The following is a 22921-nucleotide window of genomic DNA, read 5'->3' as shown; positions in this document are numbered from 1 at the left end:
ATTGATCCAATTACTTTTCTAAAATTGTTGCAAGTCTCCAAAACCCAAATGCTTCCAGTCATGTAGTGGAGTTAATAGTCAACAATCCTATATTGTTACACGTTTCACTGACTGTTCACAGGGAACATAGGAAAACAGTTTGATGTCAACTTTTGGGGTGTGAAAGGTGGTAAAAAAACTTCTGCATGTAAAGTGTGTTCTACCATTGAAATACAACCCTACCCTAAACCACCATTCTATGACAAGATCATTAAACTGGGTCTAATTCTTCCTGCTCTGATGATCTATCCCAAATAATCTGTATAGGCTGTATTTCAATATGCTGGAAGTTCAACCATATTCTCCCATAGGAACACATGCATCTTTCCTTCATCTGCATCTCACGGTACATCAACCAGTTTCACAAGTTGTTTCTGTGGTAGATAGTGTATCTTCCAGATAGTGTCTGGAAGCAGTGAGGATCTGGATGGGGGCTAACAAGCTGAAATTAAATCCGGATAAGACAGAGGCTCTCCTGGTTCGGAAATCCTCGATGCAGGTGCTGGATTATCGACTTGCTCTGAATGGGGTTGCACTCCCTCTGAAAGAGCAGGTTCGCAGCTTGGGGGTCCTCCTGGACTCGCAGCTGCTCCTGGATTCCCAGGTGGCGGCTGTGGCTAGGGGGGCCTTTGCTCAGCTTCGGCTGGTGCGCCAGCTGCGACCGTACTTGGATCGTGCAGACCTGGCCACGGTGATCCATGCCACGGTGACATCAAGGTTAGATTGCTGTAACGCGCTCTATGTGGGGCTGCCCCTGAAGACGGTTCGGAAACTACAATTAGTACAGAATGCGGCGGCCCGTGTGGTCACCGGAGCCAGGCGGTTTGACTCTGTCAGTCCGCTTCTCCGGGGGCTACATTGGCTGCCCATCCGTTTCCGGGCCCAATTCAAGGTGCTGGTTTTGACCTTTAAAGCCCTATACTGCTCTGGGCCAGGGTATCTAAGAGACCGCCTACTCCCGTACAATCCGGCTCGCCCTCTCAGGTCATCAGAGAAGGCCTTTTTGCAAGTGCCGCCACCCAAGGAGGTCCGGGGGGCGGCTGCAAGAAATAGGGCCTTCTCGGTAGTGGCACCAACATTATGGAACTCCCTTCCCCTTGACTTGAGAATGGCTCCCTCTCTTGAGAGTTTTCGGCGAGGCCTGAAAACACTGTTGTTTAAACAAGCCTTCTTAACATTTTTATACATTTTTAGTTTTTACAGGCTTGATTCCTCGGTGACTTGCTCTTTTATTCTGTCTTTTAATCTGACTACTGTTTTTATGACTACTCTCGTGGATTGAGAACTGGTTGGAGGCCAGGAAGCAGAGAGTGGGTGTCAATGGGCAATTTTCACAGTGGAGAGAGGTGAAAAGCGGTGTGCCCCAAGGATCTGTCCTGGGACCGGTGCTTTTCAACCTCTTCATAAATGACCTGGAGACAGGGTTGAGCAGTGAAGTGGCTAAGTTTGCAGACGACACCAAACTTTTCCGAGTGGTAAAGACCAGAAGTGATTGTGAGGAGCTCCAGAAGGATCTCTCCAGACTGGCAGAATGGGCAGCAAAATGGCAGATGTGCTTCAATGTCAGTAAGTGTAAAGTCACGCACATTGGGGCAAAAAATCAAAACTTTAGATATAGGCTGATGGGTTCTGAGCTGTCTGTGACAGATCAGGAGAGAGATCTTGGGGTGGTGGTGGACAGGTCGATGAAAGTGTCGACCCAATGTGCCAAGCGGCAGTGAAGAAGGCCAATTCTATGCTTGGGATCATTAGGAAGGGTATTGAGAACAAAACGGCTAGTATTATAATGCCGTTGTACAAATCTATGGTAAGGCCACACCTGGAGTATTGTGTCCAGTTCTGGTCGCCGCATCTCAAAAAAGACATAGTGGAAATGGAAAAGGTGCAAAAGAGAGCGACTAAGATGATTACGGGGCTGGGGCACCTTCCTTATGAGGAAAGGCTACGGCATTTGGGCCTCTTCAGCCTAGAAAAGAGACGCTTGAGGGGGGACATGATTGAGACATACAAAATTATGCAGGGAATGGACAGAGTGGATAGGGAGATGCTCTTTACACTCTCACATAATACCAGAACCAGGGGACATCCACTAAAATTGAGTGTTGGGCGGGTTAGGACAGACAGAAGAAAATATTTCTTTACTCAGCGTGTGGTCGGTCTGTGGAACTCCTTGCCACAGGATGTGGTGCTGGCGTCTAGCCTAGACGCCTTTAAAAAGGGATTGGACAAGTTTCTGGAGGAAAAATCCATTATGGGGTACAAGCCATGATGTGTATGCGCAACCTCCTGATTTTAGAAATGGGTTATGTCAGAATGCCAGATGCAGGGGAGGGCACCAGGATGAGGTCTCTTGTTATCTGGTGTGCTCCCTGGGGCATTTGGTGGGCCGCTGTGAGATACAGGAAGCTGGACTAGATGGGCCTGTGGCCTGATCCAGTGGGGCTGTTCTTATGTTCTTATGGCCTCTGTAATGTGTTTTTAAATGATTTTATCTGCTATGTATTAATGTTTTTAAAACCTGTTTTTTTATTATGTTGTTAGCCGCCCTGGGTCCCGTTAGGGAGAAGGGCGGGACAAAAATAAAGTTTTATTATTTATTTATTATTTATGTATGCTGCAGTTTCACAGGTGTTTCCACAAGCAGGGCTGCATGATTATGAATCTGCTCAGGCACTGAAAAATTGCTGACTATAGTATCAGACAAAGTCCAGCTACCTGAGAATCTCATAAAGATTTCTAATCCTTATGTTGTGAAGACATGCTTGGAAGAAAGGGGGATGCCTGGTGAAATTTTCAGTGGCCAGAAGATGAGGCCCTAGTTCACTGAATAGCTCCTTGACCTTCACCATGATTAGAAGAAGAGTAATAAATTATGCAAAGCAAAGGAAATTGTGAGCATAGCCTTAATTTACGTAATTTAGAGCATAATCCTATGAATGTTTACTAAGAAGCAACTCCCATTATAGACAATGTGGTATACTCCCAGGTAAGTGTGGATACGATTGCTGCCTCAGACAGGTTGCGTACTCTGCCTCAGACAGAGTAACATGGCACTGATCACAGACTAGACGAAAATGGGGGTAGGATAGATGAGCAGAAGAGAACATTTTTTAAAATTTTAAGCAGTAAACTTGAATTATGAACAGAAAACAAATTTCACTCCTGACTTGGCAGTATGTGGACTATTTCTAGCCTTATTTTTAGAACAAGGGTGCCAAGTACATACATTTCACAAAGTTTACTCGGTAATAAATACGCGTAGGATTAAACTGCAAGGATGGCAATATGAAACTGAATCAAACAACATATACACAGATCATTTCCAAGCAAGTGGTAAGCCATCCTATGAAGGCCACCAGATGCCCACTCATAACATTCAAACAACTAATATAAAATACATAAAGGCTCTGATGCACATAGGCCCAGACTGCATGGCTGATATTGTCAGATAAAATCCAGGAATCAGTCATATGTTCTGAGCATATAACCTATTCAAAAATTACACACATGCATGAATGTCCAGCAGTGTTACAGCTGGCATGGTCACGTTCCCCTCCATGTGGACGTGATCAATCTGGGTACATATTGCTTTATTTGAATGAGTTACACCCTGTCTTTCCATGCTAAAAACAGGCACAATAAAGGCTTCATTTAGTAATGTTAAATTGGCATTAAATATAGTATAAATGGATTGTGCCCATTACACAGGAAATGCTTGGGTAAGACAACAAAAGCTTGTGTGTCCAACAGATCAAATGTCTAGACCAGGGGTCTCCAAACCCCAGCCCAGGGGCCAGATGCGGCCCGCAGCGAGCCTCTATCTGGCCCACGGCCAGCCTCTTGTCCCCTGAAAGCCTCTGGCCCACTTGACTGAACATGACAGAGCTGTACTCTGATTGCATTTGGAGGGTGTTCTGAGGGCTGGAGAGGCTCAGTGAATGAGCCCACTCATTCATTTATTCATTCATCTAAGTTCCATCTCTAATGTATTTATTTAAATTTTATATTTAAATTTTTTTCCAGCCCTCAGCACTATGCCAGATATTTCATGCGGCCCTCTGGCCAAAATGTTTGGAGACCCCTGATCTAGACTGAGTATATGAAAGGATAAGGAACTTCCAGGCCAATCCTACCCAAGTTTCCTCATGCTGACGCAGCCCTTGAGAACTAGAGTTCTTTTTGAAGTAAGGGGACATTTGACCCCTTGCCCCAGGGTAAGCCCCAGTTAGCGCAATGGGTCAACTGAATATGTCCCAGCTATATAGCTGGTGCAGTCCATGTTGACCTGTGTCAGTGGATCAGATCTGGAAAGGGGGAATAGGATACAGTGTGCACTGGCAATGCAAATCCTGCCTCCTCCTGGACCTGATTCGCCCATCCCCTGCCCCACTGCCATCCCTCGCCCGAATCGGTCCCCTGCACAGCACTCATTTGCTCTGGAAAGTGCAGCTCTGCACACTGGCGCCGCAAACAGGTGTGCAGTCGCAAAGTGCTTTACAGCACTTTTGTGACAGCTTGGGCTGGCAGAGCACATGCTCTGCTGGCACAGGCGCTGGTAAGGATTGTGCCATTATTTTCTAAAGCTGACTCTTGCATAAATGCTTTTGTTTAAAATGCCTCCAGCATTCTGAATCACACCAAATGTGAAGCAGTGTTCAAGTCAATTACTAAGCAATGATGCATGAAACTGTAGATAGCATAGTTAATTTGGTAGCATATAAATCATAGTGAACACTTGGGTCACTGAAGCCAAGACAAGGAAGTTTTCTGGATAAAAGTAAAACTTTCCAATTCCTGGAGAAAAAAACACACATGTTCAGAAGATGCCATTGCAACAACCGTCAGTTGTGGCAAAGTTCACTCCTTATCTACCACGTGATCATCTAGAATCCTGTTTTGTATTTTTCTTTCATTTCAAAAATTATGTGAAGAGCCCTATGGAAAGTCTAAGACTATGAGTGGCTTATTATCAAGGTGTTTGCCAATAAGAGACACTTCAGAGGAATACACTTAAAGCCAAGCCAGTTTTGGATCATGCCACGCAAGGGGCACCTTTCTGAAGGGTTCCACATACCACTTAGGCTGCAATCCGAACCACGCGTACTTGGAAGTAAGCCTTATTGAACACAATGAGACTTACTTCTGAGTAGACACGCATAGGATTGGGCTCTTAGTTTGGAAAAAAATAAGCTTTACAAGAATTAGGGAACACTTGGAAGTGGAGGGCTAAAGTTAGCCCTCCCCCCATGTGCTAAGCAGCATGCCATACACTTGAAGTCGCAAGTGTGCTGCCAGGATTTGAGAAAGCAGTAAAATATGCAGCTGCTTCGCCAAGAAATCTGCAATCTCTGCCTCTGAGGTCTGTGGATGTTGTAAGCTCTGTATGTTGCCTTGCAAATAACTTCCATCAGCCATAAATTGGGGGAGGGGGAGAAAGCATAAAAATGAATTCAAGTTTAGAATGAATCCAAATATCCAAATATCAAGATGTTTAATTTGGCAAAGACCAATTTGCGCAGTTGAGTTTGTACAGCACAAAATTATGTGAATGAAAGAGGGGAGGCAAGACTGACTGCTTATATATACACCACAGGATGGCATTCCTGTCATCAGATCCTTAGAATCTAATCACAACATGAACTTTGGTCTGTATTTCTTTAACTTAAAGAAACAAAGAGTCATCTTAATATTTTTAGTCCCACAAAGCTGCAAGGGCACACACTGTTGTTGCTTTGCTGTATTTTTGCTTGTACTTCTTTTAGTTGTTACTAACTGTGCTTTGGTTTTGTTTTTCTTTTGTTAGGGTTTGCCAAGACAAGTACAGTTTTAAAATGGATAAAACAGTGATTCTCAAACTCAAAGAGTTTGAGAACCACTAAGTCTTTGCAGGTGGGGGGGGGGGGTAGCAGCATGATCTTTAGGATTGTGCCACTACCCGGGACTGAGGGGATTGAAGAACACTTTGAAAGTGTTGGGAGTTGAAAAACACCCTCCTTGAGCCCGCCTCCTGCCCGGTGGAACCTTTGCAGGGCTCCCTGTGTCTTAGAATGTTCCAAAAATGCTACTGCAACCTACTTCCGGGTTCATGCTCAAAACCCGGAAGAGGGTCATGACTGCATTTTTTGAATGAGACACAGGGAGCCCTGCAGAAGACTCCACAGGGCTGCCCGCATCACCAGGAGGGCGGTGCAAGGGGGGGAAGTTAAAAAAATGTTCCCAGCAGCAGTGTGATCCTGAGGTTGCGCCACTGCCTTCCCCCCTCCCCTTAAGGAGAAAGGGGAAGTGGTTCTTGGGCTGGTGGGTCGCAACCCACCAGTTGAGAATCAGGATAAGGTATACATAGATGAATATGGCCATAGTGTGTTGCTTGCCTGGGTAGTTCCACCTTCCACATTATTTGGCCCAACCTATCTGCTCAATCTTGCAACGTGCTTTCTCAGCTGAAGATCTGACCAATCAAACTCTGACTTCATCAGCCAGCCTTGGTTCAAATGGTCTTTAAGTCAAGCTGAACCACACCACTCTTGTTCTGCCAGGCATCCTTGCCAGACCCTATCTTTTTCTGACCTGAATGCAACATGCAACAGTGTCAGCATGCTACTGTTTGATACGGTTAGGAAAGCTTCCAGTCAGATTACACGTGTACCCAAAATGCTATACAGATTTGTGCTTTCCAGGCAGCAATTAAACAATTTCAGCAGAAAGAAGTTGATTATGAGCAGGCTTCCTCATAAGTCTAGAGCTATAGGTCTGGGTTCATTCAGGAAAGTGAACACTTTCATAATACCCAGAAGTAAATGGAGACAAAATCAGCTTATTCTCATTGATTGCCAGATTCCTTAAATTTGTTGTTGTTTTAGCTTTTTTATGAACGAAGACATATAAACAAAAACATACACAAAAAAACATGCAATACATTATCCATTCACCAAATTGTAAGATATTCTTCCAACTCAACTGATTTTTTAAATCCAGTATCTTACATATAGATTCCATAATACAGGTGCAACCTATTTATCCACGGATTTTTTATCTGCAGATTTGGCTCAGATTTGGTGTGATTTGGCAGATTTGGTGTGGGGGGGACTGAAAGTCAAACACACCTTTGCCTCCTTTGCCCTGCATTGGCTGCATGGGCTTTCAAGGCAGCCCAAAACACTGCAAAAAGGCTCTGCTTCGACCAGGCAGGGAATAACCCTGGAGCCATGGAAGAGGTTCCCCTTGCGAAGGAACAGTAATACTCTTGGAGCCCCTGAGCCAGCAAAGAGACTGAAGAGGGGGAGAGGGGCAGAAAACCTCTATAGCCAGAGCATGTGCAGCAACGTGGAGCGCTCTCTCTCTCTCTCTCTCTCTCACACACACACACACACACACACACACACACACAGGGGCAGGTGCAGTAGCAACAGAGGGGATTGCTTTTAAAAACCCAGTGAGTGTTTGCCCAATCCCCCCCCCAGAAGGTGCATTCTCTCCAGCCTACAGAAACAAAACAGTCCAGCAAGCAAGCCTTCCCAACAAGCAAACCATGAGATTTATTATTATTATTAACAGTATTTATATACCGCTTTTCAACTAAAAGTTCACAAAGTTTTTACAGAGAAAAATCAAATAACTAAATGGATTTAGGCTACAATCTGATCCACACTTTCCTGGGAGTAAGTCCCATTGACTACAATGGAGCTTACTTCTGAGTAGAAAGGCATAGGAATGGACTCTTAAAAGCTCAGCATCCCACCTGTGAAAGAGGGAGGAGGGGGAGGCGAAGGAGCGGAGTGGAGATAGTGGAGCAGATTGATAACAACTCCTTAATTTCCTTCCAGCCCCAAGTGTCAGGCTGTAGCGTATTTGCGTCACTCTAAGGAATTTAGCACAACTCAATTTTGTTAATAGCGCCTAGTCAGGGAAAGGAACTAACACGGATAAATAGGCTCCACCTGTAAGTTATTTTTCTTTGCTCTATTTTGTCTTAACATTATATTTAACATTAGTCTTTCAACCACTGGCACCAACCAAATTCTACTTAGTCATTCTGCAACAGGAGACATTCCTCATGTTTTCCATTTAGCAGCTGCTAGAATAGGAGCTGTCACCTGCCCATCATAATTTACTAATTAATGTGTTGCTCAGACAATCCTTAATTTAATGCACAAGTCCTAGCAGCATCACTTGCATACTTACAGCTATGTGACAATCTGCTATCCTGTTTATGTAACTAAGGATACTCTTGAAGAAGGTTTTTACAGTGGAACAATGCCACCAAATATGTCCAAAATCAGCATTATCAATGAAATTTATTACTATCTTACTAGAAATCAGTGCAATGTAATCCAGTGAACACTTCCATGGGCCTACTGTTGCACGCCAAGATGGCAATCTGCAAGCAACTGCTAATTGTCTCACCTGTTGCTGTGCTTGGATTTTTCTCGGTCTTTCTCTTTGTCCTTCTTGTGCTCTTTGTGACGGTGTTCTCGGTCTTTGTGTTTGTCTTTATGTTTGTGAGAATCTGGGGATAGAAGAGCAGAGAAGGGAATAAGGAAATGTAGTAGATACTACGATCGTTCCCAACAAACAACTTCTTATTGGCTGCTACAAATACACACCCTGAAAATCCTAGTATCAGTGCTGTACATCACTTCACTACAAATGGTATACACAAGCATGACAAATGGTATACAAAGCATGACATATAAGCCAGCAGGCAAATCCATGCACCATGTACCCTCTACTGCAGCCATTTTCAACCACTGTGCTGTGGCACACTGGTGTGCCGCGAGTAGTCCACAGGTGTGCCACAGGAATTTGGGGGAAGGTCATTTATTAGTAGGGCAAATGGGAGATGTGAGCCCCCACTGGCAACATGGTGTGCCTTGTCAATTGTCAAAAACCTGGTGGTGTACCTTGACCATTTTAGTGCCTTGTCAGTGTGCCGTGAGGTGGAAAAGGTTGAAAATCACTGCTCTACTGGATCAGGAACCCTATCACAGTGGTTCTCAAATTTTGAGGGAACTTTAGTCCTTCAGTAAGTCTTTGTGGGAGAGGGGCAATTGCAGCTATGTGATCCCTAGGATTGTATTGCTCAAGGGGGTGCTTGCACTTACGTTTAAGTAGTTAGGGCTGCTGGAGGCTGCAGGAGGTGTGGGGATCCCTGTTCAGCCATCTGCAGGGCTCCCCAAGGCTTGGAATGTTCAAAAGGAGTGATCGCAAAGCACTTCCGGTTTCTAAGAGGTGTTGGATGTCTCCGTTTGAACATTCCAAGCCTTGGCGAGCCCTGCAGAAGGCTACCCGCACCTCCTGCGGCCTCCAGCAGCCTTAATTACTTAAATGTAAGTGCAAGCACCACACCTTCGCCCTCCTTATGGACACGATCATGTGGATCACCTCCCTGCCTCTCTTCTTCCTCCACCCCTTAAAGGGTCAGGGGAAGCTTCACAAGAGCTCAATATTGTCTACACTGGCTGACAGTGGTTCCTCTGGATTTCAGAATGGGGCCTTTCCCAGTCCTCACTGGCAATGTATGGAACTGAAGCTGAGAACTTGCCACTGAGTTACAATCCTTGCCCTTTTCTGTTGTGCTTCCATCTAGACCAGCAATTTTCAACCTTTTCCATCTGACAAGATGCTACAACTGTCAAGGTATACCTTCAATTTTTAGACAACTGACAGGACACACTACACTGCTGGTGGGGGGCTCACATCCCCTAATGGCCCTACTAATAAAATGACCTTCCTCCAAACTTCCGCAGCACACAAATTTGCTGCAGCACACTGGTTAAAAAAACTGCTGTTCTAGATCACAGGCCGAACCTGGGCTGAGCTATTGCTGGGAATGAACAAGTTATCAGTTTTGTTACACAGAGGAAGACATAAGACTGCTCAGGAAAAGGGTTAAAAATGAACTGTACAGAGGTGCATACACCAACCAACAGGAAAACTGGCAACAAAGCACCATAGTATTCTGGAGTTCTTCGTTTAAATAGATAGACCACACTGCCCCCCGCTGTACAGCCTTGGAAACATTAAAGGAATTCTCAAATTCTGTCAGTCTCTCCATGAGGTTTCAAATTATTGGCACATGCATGCACACAAATAACAAGAGAAGCACTTCAGAGCAGACTTCCCCACCTTCACTTTCTGCACAAGAAACGTCTTGCATCTGCCCAGCTCAAACAGATCAGCAGCTGCAACCATGATGAAAAGCCCCTCGCTCACAACAAAATCTTCTCCAGAAAGTTTTAAGCTGCTGCCAGCACTGCCCTATCCTTCTGAGACCCTAACAAAAAACTTGGCCTCTGTCCATCTCTGGACTGACAAGAGAAAAGAATATATATTTACACATGCTTTTTCTGGATCCCTAAATGTTTTCCATCACGTGCAAGAGAAATTCATCAAAAATATACTGGACAGGATGATGGCTTCAGCAGCATTTATCATCATAAAAGAGCAGAAGCAGAGTGCTAAAAAAATCCCAGATCCAAACAGAAAAACGTCTGGAAATCAAGCATTCCATACTGCAAGTTAGTTTCCTAACCTAACCAATTTTTTTGGTCAATCAGGGACTGTGGCCTTTGGAACACTGAATGCTTAAGTGACAAACAGTTCAGAAAATATTTCAACATCGGACACAGGAGCCCTCAAATTCTCAGTGAGGTCAAGTCGACCTACACCAGGGATTTTGTCCAATAAACAACTTGTAAAATTGCAGGCACGTTGTCATGCCTTTTGACGGATACGCAGTTCCTCCACAGCTCTTTCTGTACTGGATACTATGTATCGGATCGAAAGATGATGTGAGACTCTGCCTCCTATTCTTAAAGCTATTAAACCCTTGCTTACAATCAATGTTTCACCTCTATTTTCTCTTCCCAATTCCATAAGTTCTGTCCCGCAAACAAGATACAGGCACATTACTTGGCATGAAGCACCTGGATTTAATTCCGAACTAAGCCACTATACTCAGGCGTCAGGATTAGCCAAGCGTGGAGGAAAACTGAAAAAGACACTAGTGCTCTGCAACATTATAGCAGAGTAAATCCCTTACATGACCAAACAAGTATTTACATGCCAAGGAGCTCTCTCTGTATCAGTGTTTATCTCATTCTGAAGTGTGTACTGAGTTTCAATTAGGACAAGTAGTACTAATAAATTAAAACTGGACACTTCAGGCCTTGTTCATAGTTACCATTGGCAAAGATATAACGGAATAACTTTCTGTAGTGATGTTTTCATCTGGAAATAAGTGGTTATGTAGTTGCGCTCTCTCTTGGGGGCCCTGGCAACAGGGTCCAAGCAACTTAATTCCCGTGCCACAAATTAATTAACTGCCACTTAATTCCCGTGCAGCTCCAGGCAGTTATCTGCTGCACAGTAGCACCATATAATGTTCAACCGCTGCTTTTCGGCCTAGTTGACCTGAGGGGCTATCACAGAGATAGTGGGGTTTTTGCCAAAGGCACTGGCTGGCCACTATGGGAAACAGGGTGGTCTCCCAGCACTGCCCTTTCAGCAGCACTACTTCTGCCAAGGCTGCGGGAGGGAGAGACGGAAAGGGGTCTTGGTAGGAAAGGAATGCTACAGAGGAAGAGGCAGACCAAGGGGAATGAGAGAGGAAGATGCTGATGAAGTGCTGAAAAAGCCCAATTATCATGTGAGCCACCCTTTCAGCAGTGGCACTTCTGACAAGGTGACACTTTGTAGGCCACCTCTCAGCTGCTGAGCTGCAAAGTGATGCCTCAGGAGAAATGGTGCTGTTGAAAGGGTGGCCCCATGATAATAGGATTCTCCCATATCTTGAAAATATGATCAAGATTTGCACAGCCACTGTGCTTTGTTGAGCATGCATATTATCTCTGCAGCAACTGCAATACTGTAGCAGTTAGTTTCAAACTAACTGTACTTCTGCTGGCAACAACCGAGAAACTACTTTGCCTTAATGAGCATTACATTAACATGCTTTACTGTAGCAGAAAGCAAAAACACAGCTGACATCAGAAAACCTAGACCATAACAGTTAATAGTTACTCAAGATCTTTAAAACAACTTGCTTCAGGGAAAGAGATTATCTATAAGCCTCAGTGGAGAGCCAGCTATAAACTTTTGTTTAATTGGTTTGGTAAACAAATTATTATTAGAGGAAACTATTTAGATAGTTGTCTATGACAGCACTGTGGAAAAGGATCAGACAGGCAGCAGAAAACGAAAATGAGGGAAGAGGGGGAAAACATGATCAAATTTGCAATGCTCAGATTTCAACCTCAGCACATGAAAAAGAACTTACAGGTACTCTGTGCACTAGGCAATCACAGTGAATCCTGTACTGTTCAAAAAAGAGCACAGGGATTAATGGAATTGTGAGAATGAAGTAATAGAACATGGGTATGAAACTCTGCCTGTGCTTGCAGTTATGACTCTTGACCCCGGATCAAAAGGTTGTTTTTTTTTTATTTTATTAAAGAAAGTGAACTGGGCATCTATTCACTCAGAATCACATAGCCTACCGTGCTGAGGCACTTTGTGATACCATAGTGACTTGCCCAGAAGGAAGACTCAAGTTTGCTAGCACATTCTGAAAGCGTTTGACCTTTTGTAATTTCACTTCACTCTTCAAGCCTCCAAACTGCTAGCCGACAGCATCCTTCATTTCCTCCAAACAGTAACTAGTCATTTGAAAGGGTTTTACTCTGGACTCTAAAGAGGAGGAATGCTATCATGTTAATCATCTTCTATATTCCCTATAACCCATTTTAAAAGCATTGAAGGGAAGAGGCTCAAATTCAACACCTTTCCAAAGCAACCTGCATTTCTTTAAACGGGGAGTACTGCAGCCCTTTAAGACAGAAAATCAGTAGCCATCATGTTTCCTCCCCAGCCTGAGGGCTGGGGATAAGAAAAGCCCATCAGTTTGGCTGCACTTGAAAGACTAAACAGCCACTCTCGTTAGCCTGGGAAGGCAGCTCATCTGAGAGAAGGAAAACTCTGATCCTAAACCTCCACTGCCTTGTGGCTACATCCAGTTATGGAAAAGGCTTCAGGAGTCAACCTTGAGGCAAAATCCGGAGCCGGAGTCCCTAAGGCAGTTCATGGCTGAACACAGTCACGTTCTGGCAACTCCTGCGACGCCACTGGAACCAACCATATTGGCTTCTGCCTTTCCATTGGACCATTTCAGCGACGTGGAGAGGGGGGATTTGCTGCAAGGGTAACAGCCTATCCTCCATACCTACTTTACCCAGGCTTCGCGCACTGGAGAGGACACTGTTCCAGAATCACTATTCAGAGCGCGATACCATAGTTTTCCGAGACTGAAGGATGCCAACATGTTTCACTGAGGTACCAGCAGCTAAGGCACACAAGGGCTGCAGGCTGCATCTAAACCTATAAGGCTGAAGTTTCCTAGCACGTAACCTACCCAGGAATGTACAAATTTAAATAGCTATAGTAGATTAAAACATACAGATTTTCATTTAGGTTCATTTCAGACATCATGATTAACCCATTGTGAAACCATGGCATGTTGACTGGGAGAGAACCACAGGTTAATGCATTCATACCCTTTCTTACAACTTCTATCACTGTGAACTCCATCCTCCCTCCCCATGTTAATTATGGCTTGGTGTTATGAACCAGCATAAACACAGAATCATAGATTGTCAGAGTTGGAAGGGAGCCTAGTTCAACCCCTTGCTCAGTGCAGGCAATAGCTACCATAGTTTAATGCTACTGGTACCTGGACTTTAATTATTCACTTCAAATCATGCTTTTGGTCTCTGGTTTAAAGGCTAGCTATGGTTATGGAGATGTAATCCTAAATCACAGTTAAAGCTGACTACAAAATAGGCTAAGGGATTTGCCTTGGATGTGAAGGTTGGAGAAAAGAGAAAAAGTTCATGAGACCACAGGGTAATCCTAATCATCAAACTATTTGTTATAAATTCACTGCAACATCTGAACTGCAACATCAAGATAGTCCCTCTGTTGAAAGGGTCTATGTGGATTTGCATGAACATTTTAGAAGCTTTGAGAAGCTGAAAATGCAATGTAATATCAAATGTGGGCCTTGATATAAGTGCCACAAACTAAAATGCTAGGAAGTGCACTGGGAGGTTAACATAATTCAAGGAAGCCTGGACGCTGCACAAAATGTGCATCAGTGGAAACCTGGGGAAAGTGGGAGTTGTAATTACCAAAATGGATATTGCATCTGTCTATGAATTTAAGTAACAAGGCAGAAATGCTTTCTAAGCCTAAACATAGTTTAGGTGATAGAACAGGTTGTCCAGGAAACCTGTAGACCCTTCTTTTACAGAAGGGGTTAAAGAGAAAACCATGTAAGCTTTTTTCAGGTGTGCTTCAAGACTATAAAAGAATCCTAGTAGTGCAAGAAAGGGCATCTTTTTCAGCAAGAAGATTCTATATTCTCCAAATACTTTACTCAAGTTTTTCACTCTTCATACAAGTATATTTAAATGAGTACCTAGGACTGTGTAGAACAGTGAATTAATAGGTAGGAAGTGCTACAGTAAAGACTATAATTATTAGCTCTGCCTGCCCCACTGAATATTTTCTAGATCAGTGGTTCTCAAACTGGTGGACCCGCCAGTTTGTGTAAAGCTTCCCCTGCCCCTTTAAGGGGCATGGACAGGGAGGCAGCAATATAATCCCCAGGATTGTGACGCTAAGGGAAGGTGCTTTCACTTACTGTGGACTTGGGCAAGCTGCAGGAGGTGCGGGGAGCCCTGCACAGCCCTCCGTAGGGCTCCCTGAGGCTTAGAATGTTGAGAAACTTCTGGTTTCATGTTGCAACCAGGAGTTGGTTTGCACATGCTGTTTCTCAACATTCCAAGCCTCAGGGAGCCCTGCGGAGGGCTACACGGGGCTCCCCGTACCTCCTCCTGCTTGCCCAAGCCCACTATAAGGGGGGCACTGTAAGCCCCCCTTAGCGATGAGATCCTGGGGAATGTGTCACTGCCTTCCCCCCTCCCCCACAAAGGCTTACTTAGGGAGTAAATCTCCCTAAACGTTTGAGGATCACTGCCCTAGATTTCACAATCAGTGTCCTGCTCTATCATGAAGCACATGCAGATGAAGAAAATGCTCAAACAATATTAGTATGGCATACTTTAACCAGACAAATATAAAGATAAAGCATATTATTTTACACAGATACCTCCAGATGATATCCAGTGGCAATGGTTCTTACCCAAAATGTGACAAAGACAATATCTTTGTTACAAAATGTGACAAAAATCTGTGACCACTCTCAGGCAATAACAGCTTATACAGCAGTGTTGTACAGTATTAATTGCCTGCCCACTCCTATGATCTTTTTCTCACAAAACAGATACCAGTAATCAGCATATTCATAAAGAGATGGTGTATGTTGAATTATATTCATCACATCCTTAAGCACAACCTCAACATTTCAACAAGAGAAATTTGAAATCAAGTTGCCTTCAATGTGGCTAACCTAAAATCAGGTCAGCTATAGACACTCTGGCTCAATTCAGAAAATCCTCCAAATCACTGCGCTACAGACTTTCCTCCCGTGTCTGATTCCCAGTTAGCACTAAGTACAGCATGCTAAAATGATGCCCAGTTCAGTAAACTGTGTGTGGCAGGCACCCTACAAACCAGAATCAAAAACCTGTTTCTGATTATGGTTTGGAAAACAATTGCTAACCATGGTTTGAAAATTATCTGAACTGAGCTATTGTGAAGCCCTGGCAAATCTCTTCTCCTAACACTGAACAAATCCCCATCTATAAAACGGGAACAGCAGTGACTCCCCTCACAGCATTCTTGTGAGGCCAACTGCAATCAGAATCAGAAAACACTTCAATATTTCCGGAGCAGTTACATTAACAATAAGATCAAACTGTCTATGATGTCACGTGCGTTATTAGAGCCAATGTGCTTGTGTTTCTCCTTTCAAACATGTGCAGCAGTGGAAGCGGACTGTGGCATAGAAGGAGGGGAGATTTAGTCACTTTGCCCTTCCTGTCAGTCCTGATCTGAATCTTTCACCTCTGGTTGAAAAGTGGTTCAAATCTGGATCAGTGCCATGACAGGGGCAAGGTTTAATTCTCAACAACCCCCCCCCCCACAATGCAGATCACCGTACAGTTCCTATTTAGAAAAAAATCAAAGCCCTTCAGCTCTGATGATCCACTTAATGTATGGTTGACTCAAAATATCAGTAACAGTATGGACGTGATCACACAGATGTAATGAATGGACCTCTTTGAAATGATGGATACAATATTGTGAGTGAAATTTCAAAAACAATTAAAATTTGCAAGTTCCCTGAGATATTGTGCCTTCAAATACCCTAAATTAAGTTACAGTGATGCTGGGAATCTGCAGCAAGTATGAGACAAACAAGTTAAACATGGACACAGCTGTTAATGATGTATGTATTGGCAACCTTCAGTCTCGAAAGACTATGGTATCGCGCTCTGAAAGGTGGTTCTGGCACAGCGTCTAGTGTGGCTGAAAAGGCCAATCCGGGAGTGACAATCCCTTCCACACCGGGAGCAAGTGCAGTCTGTCCCTGGTCTGTCTCCTTGGCTATGGGCCTTCCTTCTTTGCCTCTTAGCCTCAGACTGTTGGCAAAGTGTCTCTTCAAACTGGGAAAGGCCATGCTGCACAGCCTGCCTCCAAGCGGGCCGCTCAGAGGCCAGGGTTTCCCACTTGTTGAGGTCCATCCCTAAGGCCTTCAGATCCCTCTTGCAGATGTCCTTGTATCGCAGCTGTGGTCTACCTGTAGGGCGCTTTCCTTGCACGAGTTCTCCATAGAGGAGATCCTTTGGGATCCGGCCATCATCCATTCTCACGACATGACCAAGCCAACGCAGGCATCTCTGTTTCAGCAGTGAATACATGCTAGGGATTCCAGCACGTTCCAGGACTGTGTTGTTTGGAACTTTGTCCTGCCAGGTGATGCCGAGGATGCGTCGGAGGCAGCGCATGTGGAAAGCGCTCAGTTTCCTCTCCTGTTGTGAGCGAAGAGTCCATGACTCGCTGCAGTACAGAAGTATACTCAAGACGCAAGCTCTGTAGACCTGGATCTTGGTATGTTCCGTCAGCTTCTTGTTGGACCAGACTCTCTTTGTGAGTCTGGAAAACGTGGTAGCTGCTTTACCGATGCGCTTGTTTAGCTCGGTATCGAGAGAATGAGTGTCGGAGATCATTGAGCCAAGGTACACAAAGTCATGGACAACCTCCAGTTCATGCTCAGAGATTGTAATGCAGGGAGGTGAGTCCACATCCTGAACCATGACCTGTGTTTTCTTCAGGCTGATTGTCAGTCCAAAATCTTGGCAGGCCTTGCTAAAACGATCCATGAGCTGCTGGAGATCTTTGGCAGAGTGGGTAGTGACAGCTGCATCGTTGGCAAAGAGGAAGTCACGCAGACATTTCAGCTGGACTTTGGACTTTGCTCTCAGTCTGGAGAGGTTGAAGAGCTTTCCGTCTGATCTGGTCCGGAGATAGATGCCTTCTGTTGCAGTTCCAAAGGCCTGCTTCAGCAGGACAGCGAAGAAAATCCCAAACAAGGTTGGTGCAAGAACACAGCCCTGCTTCACTCCGCTTCGGATGTCAAAAGGGTCTGATGTGGAGCCATCGAAGACAACAGTGCCCTTCATGTCCTTGTGGAAAGATCTGATGATGCTGAGGAGCCTGGGTGGACATCCAATCTTGGGGAGAATCTTGAAGAGGCCGTCTCTGCTGACCAGGTCGAAAGCCTTTGTGAGATCTATGAAGGCTATAAAGAGTGGCTGTCGTTGTTCCCTGCATTTCTCCTGCAGTTGTCTAAGGGAGAATACCATATCAGTGGTATTTCTTTACCATATCAGTGGTATTTCTCTTCTTTAATGATAATCCTGGGTAAAAAAGACTCAAGACGAACATACACTAAAAGAATGACTGACATCCCAACATAAGCAGATACACTGTAGGTATGGTTCATTGGATTCCAAAAGGAAGTACTTCTGCGTAAGTACCCCAAATAAATCTCTTTTTAAGCATTGCTATTGATACCTTCCATCATGCATCTTACACTATTTTCATTTGCTTGTCACATTCTGCTCAACAACATAGGGAAGGAGACCCTTCAAGGAACAATCATAGAACATTTGGCTCCAGATGTTCCACTGCCAGTTTATGGTGCTAACACAAACACCGCATTTCGTACAGAACATTAAATCTTAATGCCTTTGTGTTAGAAGCGAGAAATATTTAGTAAGAAGCTCGAATCTGAAACCTGGCACTGGAATGGCATGCAGGGTTCTACTATCTGCTCTCAAGCTTAGGTAGTACGCATCATCCATAACAAGATGTGTAAATGCAACAGGAACAATTATTCAGAAACAAATTTTCCAGTTTAAACATTTCAAATTACAAGAAACATTTGTAGAGTTAATTTACAAAGTACTCCATAACGCCATTGAGAAAATACATAGATTCCCCCCTTTCATAACCACCTTATATAGCATTCCCCTACTGCGATTCGCCCAATTAAACCATGACTGAGTGAAGATATGAACACAGATTTCCCTAGGTGAGTATATGCCACACTATTTTGTATGTAAGGTATACAGACAATTTTCAATTTACGTGGGGGATACGTTCCTGGAAAATTGCATGTATATCAAAACACACTGATTGAAGGAATTGGTATGAGAAAAGACATTAAATACTCATGCTGACTGGTGACTTCTGCTTGCCAAACAAGGCATAGGTCAGAGGTTCATAGGCACAGGGCAAAGATCTTATAAGTCTTTGCAGGGGAGAGGGTGGCAATGCAATTGCGCTGCTGCTTGGAACCAATGGTTTTTATATTTACCAGGGAGTCAATATGATTATCCAAAGAATTCAGGGAGCCAACAATCCCCTCTTCAGGGCTCCTCTTCCCTCAGAACTGCTTTAAACTTAGCTCCCGAACCACTTCCAGTTTTGTGATAAAAACCGGAAATGAGTCGGGAGTGCAGTTTAGAGCAGTTTTGAGGTACAGGGAGGCCTGCAGAGGGGGCCATGGACTTCTCAGACCCTCTGTATGGCCATAGCAATCCCCTGTTAAGTGAGAAAAATCCTTTTGTCCCTGGTAGTGGTATGATTGTGGTGATTGTGTTGCTGCTGTCACCCTACTCCTTAAGAAGGTAGCAACAGAGCTTCTCTGACTGGAAGGAACACAAAGATGACAGGAAGGAAACTAAGGGTCCATAACATATCCAACTTTCCAGTACTGATGTAACTCCAAGGTAAGGGAACAAATGTTTCCTTACTTTGAGGAAATCTCAGTGATTCCCCCCCCACTGCAGGATTCACCACTGGCCCAGTTGTATCTGTGCTGGAAAGTTGGATAGAACTGGACGCTAAGAAAGTAATAAGCTGCCAGGCTTAATCTTAGAACCTTTTACCAGTTATCTTGAAGGGAAAACTACCCATTCGCTGCTTCTGCTTCATTCATGTTACATGACGAAATCACAAGGGTTGCTCCCTCTTTCAGAACGAATAGCAGAAGTCTCTCTTCACTCAAAAGTCTCCCTTTGCTGCCTTCCCTGGCAATCTAGCCACTTGCCAACACTTTTCCAAGACATGCGGCCATGGCCCCTTTAGAAGCTCTTTGAAGACATTTTCTTTGTCTATTTTGTATCTTCTGGCTTAAGAAGAGCCCCCTCCCTCCACAAGAAGCTGCTAACACATAATGGTGTTGCTTGTTAGCAACTAGTTAGCAGCTAATTGACTGCATCATTTAAAAAAGGAGCCTGCGCAAATCGCACTTTCAATATTAACTTGTAAACTGTGTTATTACAAAAAGTGCGAATTAAGAACGCATTAATTGAGAGTTGCTTGTATTAACAGTCAGTTTAAATGAGTACTCAGCAGACAAGGAAAGACGTGTTTACGTATTATATTCCTCCCAAAGAATTGCCTCATTTTAGTTTTCCCTATGGCGCTTCTATTTCAAACTAACACTCCTGCTGACATACAGGATTTTGCACTCTCTTCAGTTATTCACTTTCCCTGATATTTACGAACTAGCCAGAAGATAACTGAAGTGATTCTCAAAGATCGTAATGTTTTTCTGAGTAGAGATGAAGGGATCAAAATCCCTCTCCCAAAATGCAAATAAAATCTAGCACAGCTGTTTAAAAAAAAGTTTAAAAAAATAAAACTCTGGGGAAAGATAAATTTCTCAAGTTTCTCCTTCAAATGACCCTTATGTTTCTATATACACGTGTAGATGCCCAAACATACCAGAGGTAGAGAAAGTAGACATGAATAACAGCCCAATCCTACCTAAATATCTGCAGGGTGATGCAGCCACCTCAGTGTGGGCTATATTGGATCTTTTGGAATTTTTGGCAACTGGAAGTTGTGTCAGGGTAAGGGGACATTTTCCCCCTTTGCCCAGGGATGAATTCCAGTAGCTACAATGGGGTGACCTGGACCTGTGCCAGTGATATCACTGGCACAAGCCTGTGTTTATCTGTGCAGACAGATCGGGACCGGGAAGGGGCTCAGGATTCAGCATGCACTGCTGACAATCCTGCCCCCTTCCTGGGCCTGATCTGCCCAGCCTCCTGCCCCATCTTCTCCTGACCTCACCCCCACCTCATTCAGTTCCCTCCCTGCCCTCCACTTGTGCCAGGCTTACTTGCTCCAGCAAACCTCTGTTGCTATGTCTGTGTCCACAGAAAGACCCCAGCCTTCCCGCTAGCTGGCTGCATGCACTGCCACATAGCGCTTTACGGTGCTTATGCAGATGCCAGTACTAGTAAAACATGTATTCAGATGGAGGGACCAGTAAGTTGGAGCAGGTTGTAAATTGCCTTAACACACACATACACAACCTTAATGTTTATCACATGGTTACGGATCCTGCTTCCAAGGGATTCAAGACAGTATATGCAAGTTTACTCCAGTGCCTCCTCACTACCACCACACAAAACATGTTATGCTGAGGGACTGTGACTCACCCACTGAGCTTAAACGGGGATCTGAACCCTGCTTTCCCCGATACAACACCAACGCTATCTACTCTACCACACAGGTTTTTCCACATGAACAGGCTGTAAGAAGCAAAAAAACAAACCTGAAGCATTCTCAAACCTGAAGCAGAACCGAGAGCCATTGTACTCCAGCCTGGAGAAGGTCTGCAGCAATATCTGGAAAGTGTCACACTACAATGGAGCCAGTATCAAGCAGGGCAAATACTTCCCCTCTCTGATAGTGCAGCAGAGGCCTCTTAAATCACAAACATTTCTGTCCACAACATAAAGGGCACAGAGCTCTCATTAAGCCTCGTTACTGTGGCAGGATCATGCTGGTACTGTTATATACCCATGGAAGAATTGCCTGGCAAACTCTGTTTCCCTGTGGAGGCCTTGTTCTAGGCTTCTCCTTCCCAAACAAGAACTCCAAGGAGAGCAATAGGATATCGCAACACTTGGCGCATGCCAGTTGTAACGGGCCACAACTCTCAGATGTCATTAACATTTGCCAATACAGCTCTCTGGAGACAGAGAGAATGCTTATGTGTGGGTGAGTAGGCTGTATGTGTTAGAAGTGGCATTATTTAACAACACAGCCTTACAGTGATTTGAGTCCTGAGACAGAACGCTATATATTACACCACACACACAATTCATTGGTAGTAGTACTTCACCTCGAAGGAGGGCTTGCTCTCCTTCCCTGCCAAAACAGCCACAACTGCCACTGACATCAACAAGCGTGTCAATCCACCAAGACGCACCTCCTGGTAGGATTTCAATTGTTCTGCTGAAAGTGCACCCATAATCTGAGGCATGGAGGGTGAAGAGGTGAGGCAGTGTAGACGATCCTTGCCTGCAATGTGGACGATCCTTCCCAAAGAGGTTTCCATGTTCAACCCATTCTGGATTTTGTGGTGTGCAGCCAAGCTTGATTTTTTTAGCAAAGCCTTTTGAGTTTACTTAATATGGCCTCTCGTACCCTTATAATACCTGCTGACCCTGTGAGATTTTTTTTATTTATTCTATTTTGCTATTGCTGACCAGTTTTAAAATTTTGTTTCTGAAAGACATCTTGAGCATTACCCCACAGAAGAACACCGTATAAATATTTAAATAAATAAAATCAAGCCTACTGTTTGTGGGAAGAACTGTGCAGCAGGAGGTAATCCAAACCACCACCACCACACCACTACCCTTAACCAGAAATTTACCTGCTACAGTCCTGGGATGGTTGGGGAGAAGAAAGTGTTTCTAAAAGGGCTTGTTTTTTGCCACCTCCCCCTCCACTACTAAGGTGGTGCCTGACAGAATCACCAGAGGACACAGACCCTCTCATGTGTCCTTCCCACATGACCACTGAGTATAGGTTAAAGTAGTTTGCTGGTTTGTCCTAGGACAGAAGATCTAGGTATGCGTGGAAACCTGGCAACAACAAGATGGCAAAAGGAGGGAAGCAGCTGTGTATACCAGCTCTTTGGAGAAAGGGTGGTATAAAAATGTGAAAAATAAATAAATAAAATAAATGAAGTCAACTGTGTCAGCCACTCTGAAGAGTGAAATGATGGGATATACATCTTTTAAATTAAATAATTAGCTTCAATAATTATGCAGATCTTTCTGCGTTCTTTTCTTGAGCTGCTTTGCCAGTGGGGGTGAGCGTATATGAAAAATAAGAAAAAGTACTGTACCACTGAACCTGCAACTTTCCCCCACTTCTCGATTTATTACCGAATAAAAAAGAAAACAGAAAAAGGAAAAAGAAAGCGGGAAAAGAAAAACCCAATGACCCCCCACCCCACAGCAATGGAAAACACCTCTGCTTCATGAGACAGCCATATCTTTGTGACTCTAAATTGCCATATATAAATCTCCACACTTATCCCTTTTGC

General features: G+C 44.2%; 1 protein-coding gene across 1 annotated transcript in view; it reads right to left on the bottom strand.

The window, feature by feature from the left end:
• Positions 1–22921, bottom strand: part of TOP1 (DNA topoisomerase I) — a 111500-nt gene that overhangs the window by 46816 nt on the left and 41763 nt on the right. The window contains exon 3 of the mRNA XM_066623624.1: positions 8443–8545. Coding sequence (XP_066479721.1) covers positions 8443–8545 — 103 coding nt within the window. The remainder of the gene's footprint in view (positions 1–8442; positions 8546–22921) is intronic.

The sequence above is a fragment of the Tiliqua scincoides genome, chromosome 4 (assembly GCF_035046505.1).
Source record: "Tiliqua scincoides isolate rTilSci1 chromosome 4, rTilSci1.hap2, whole genome shotgun sequence".
NCBI classification, from domain to species: domain Eukaryota; kingdom Metazoa; phylum Chordata; class Lepidosauria; order Squamata; family Scincidae; genus Tiliqua; species Tiliqua scincoides.
This window is presented reverse-complemented; position numbering and strand designations above follow the sequence as displayed.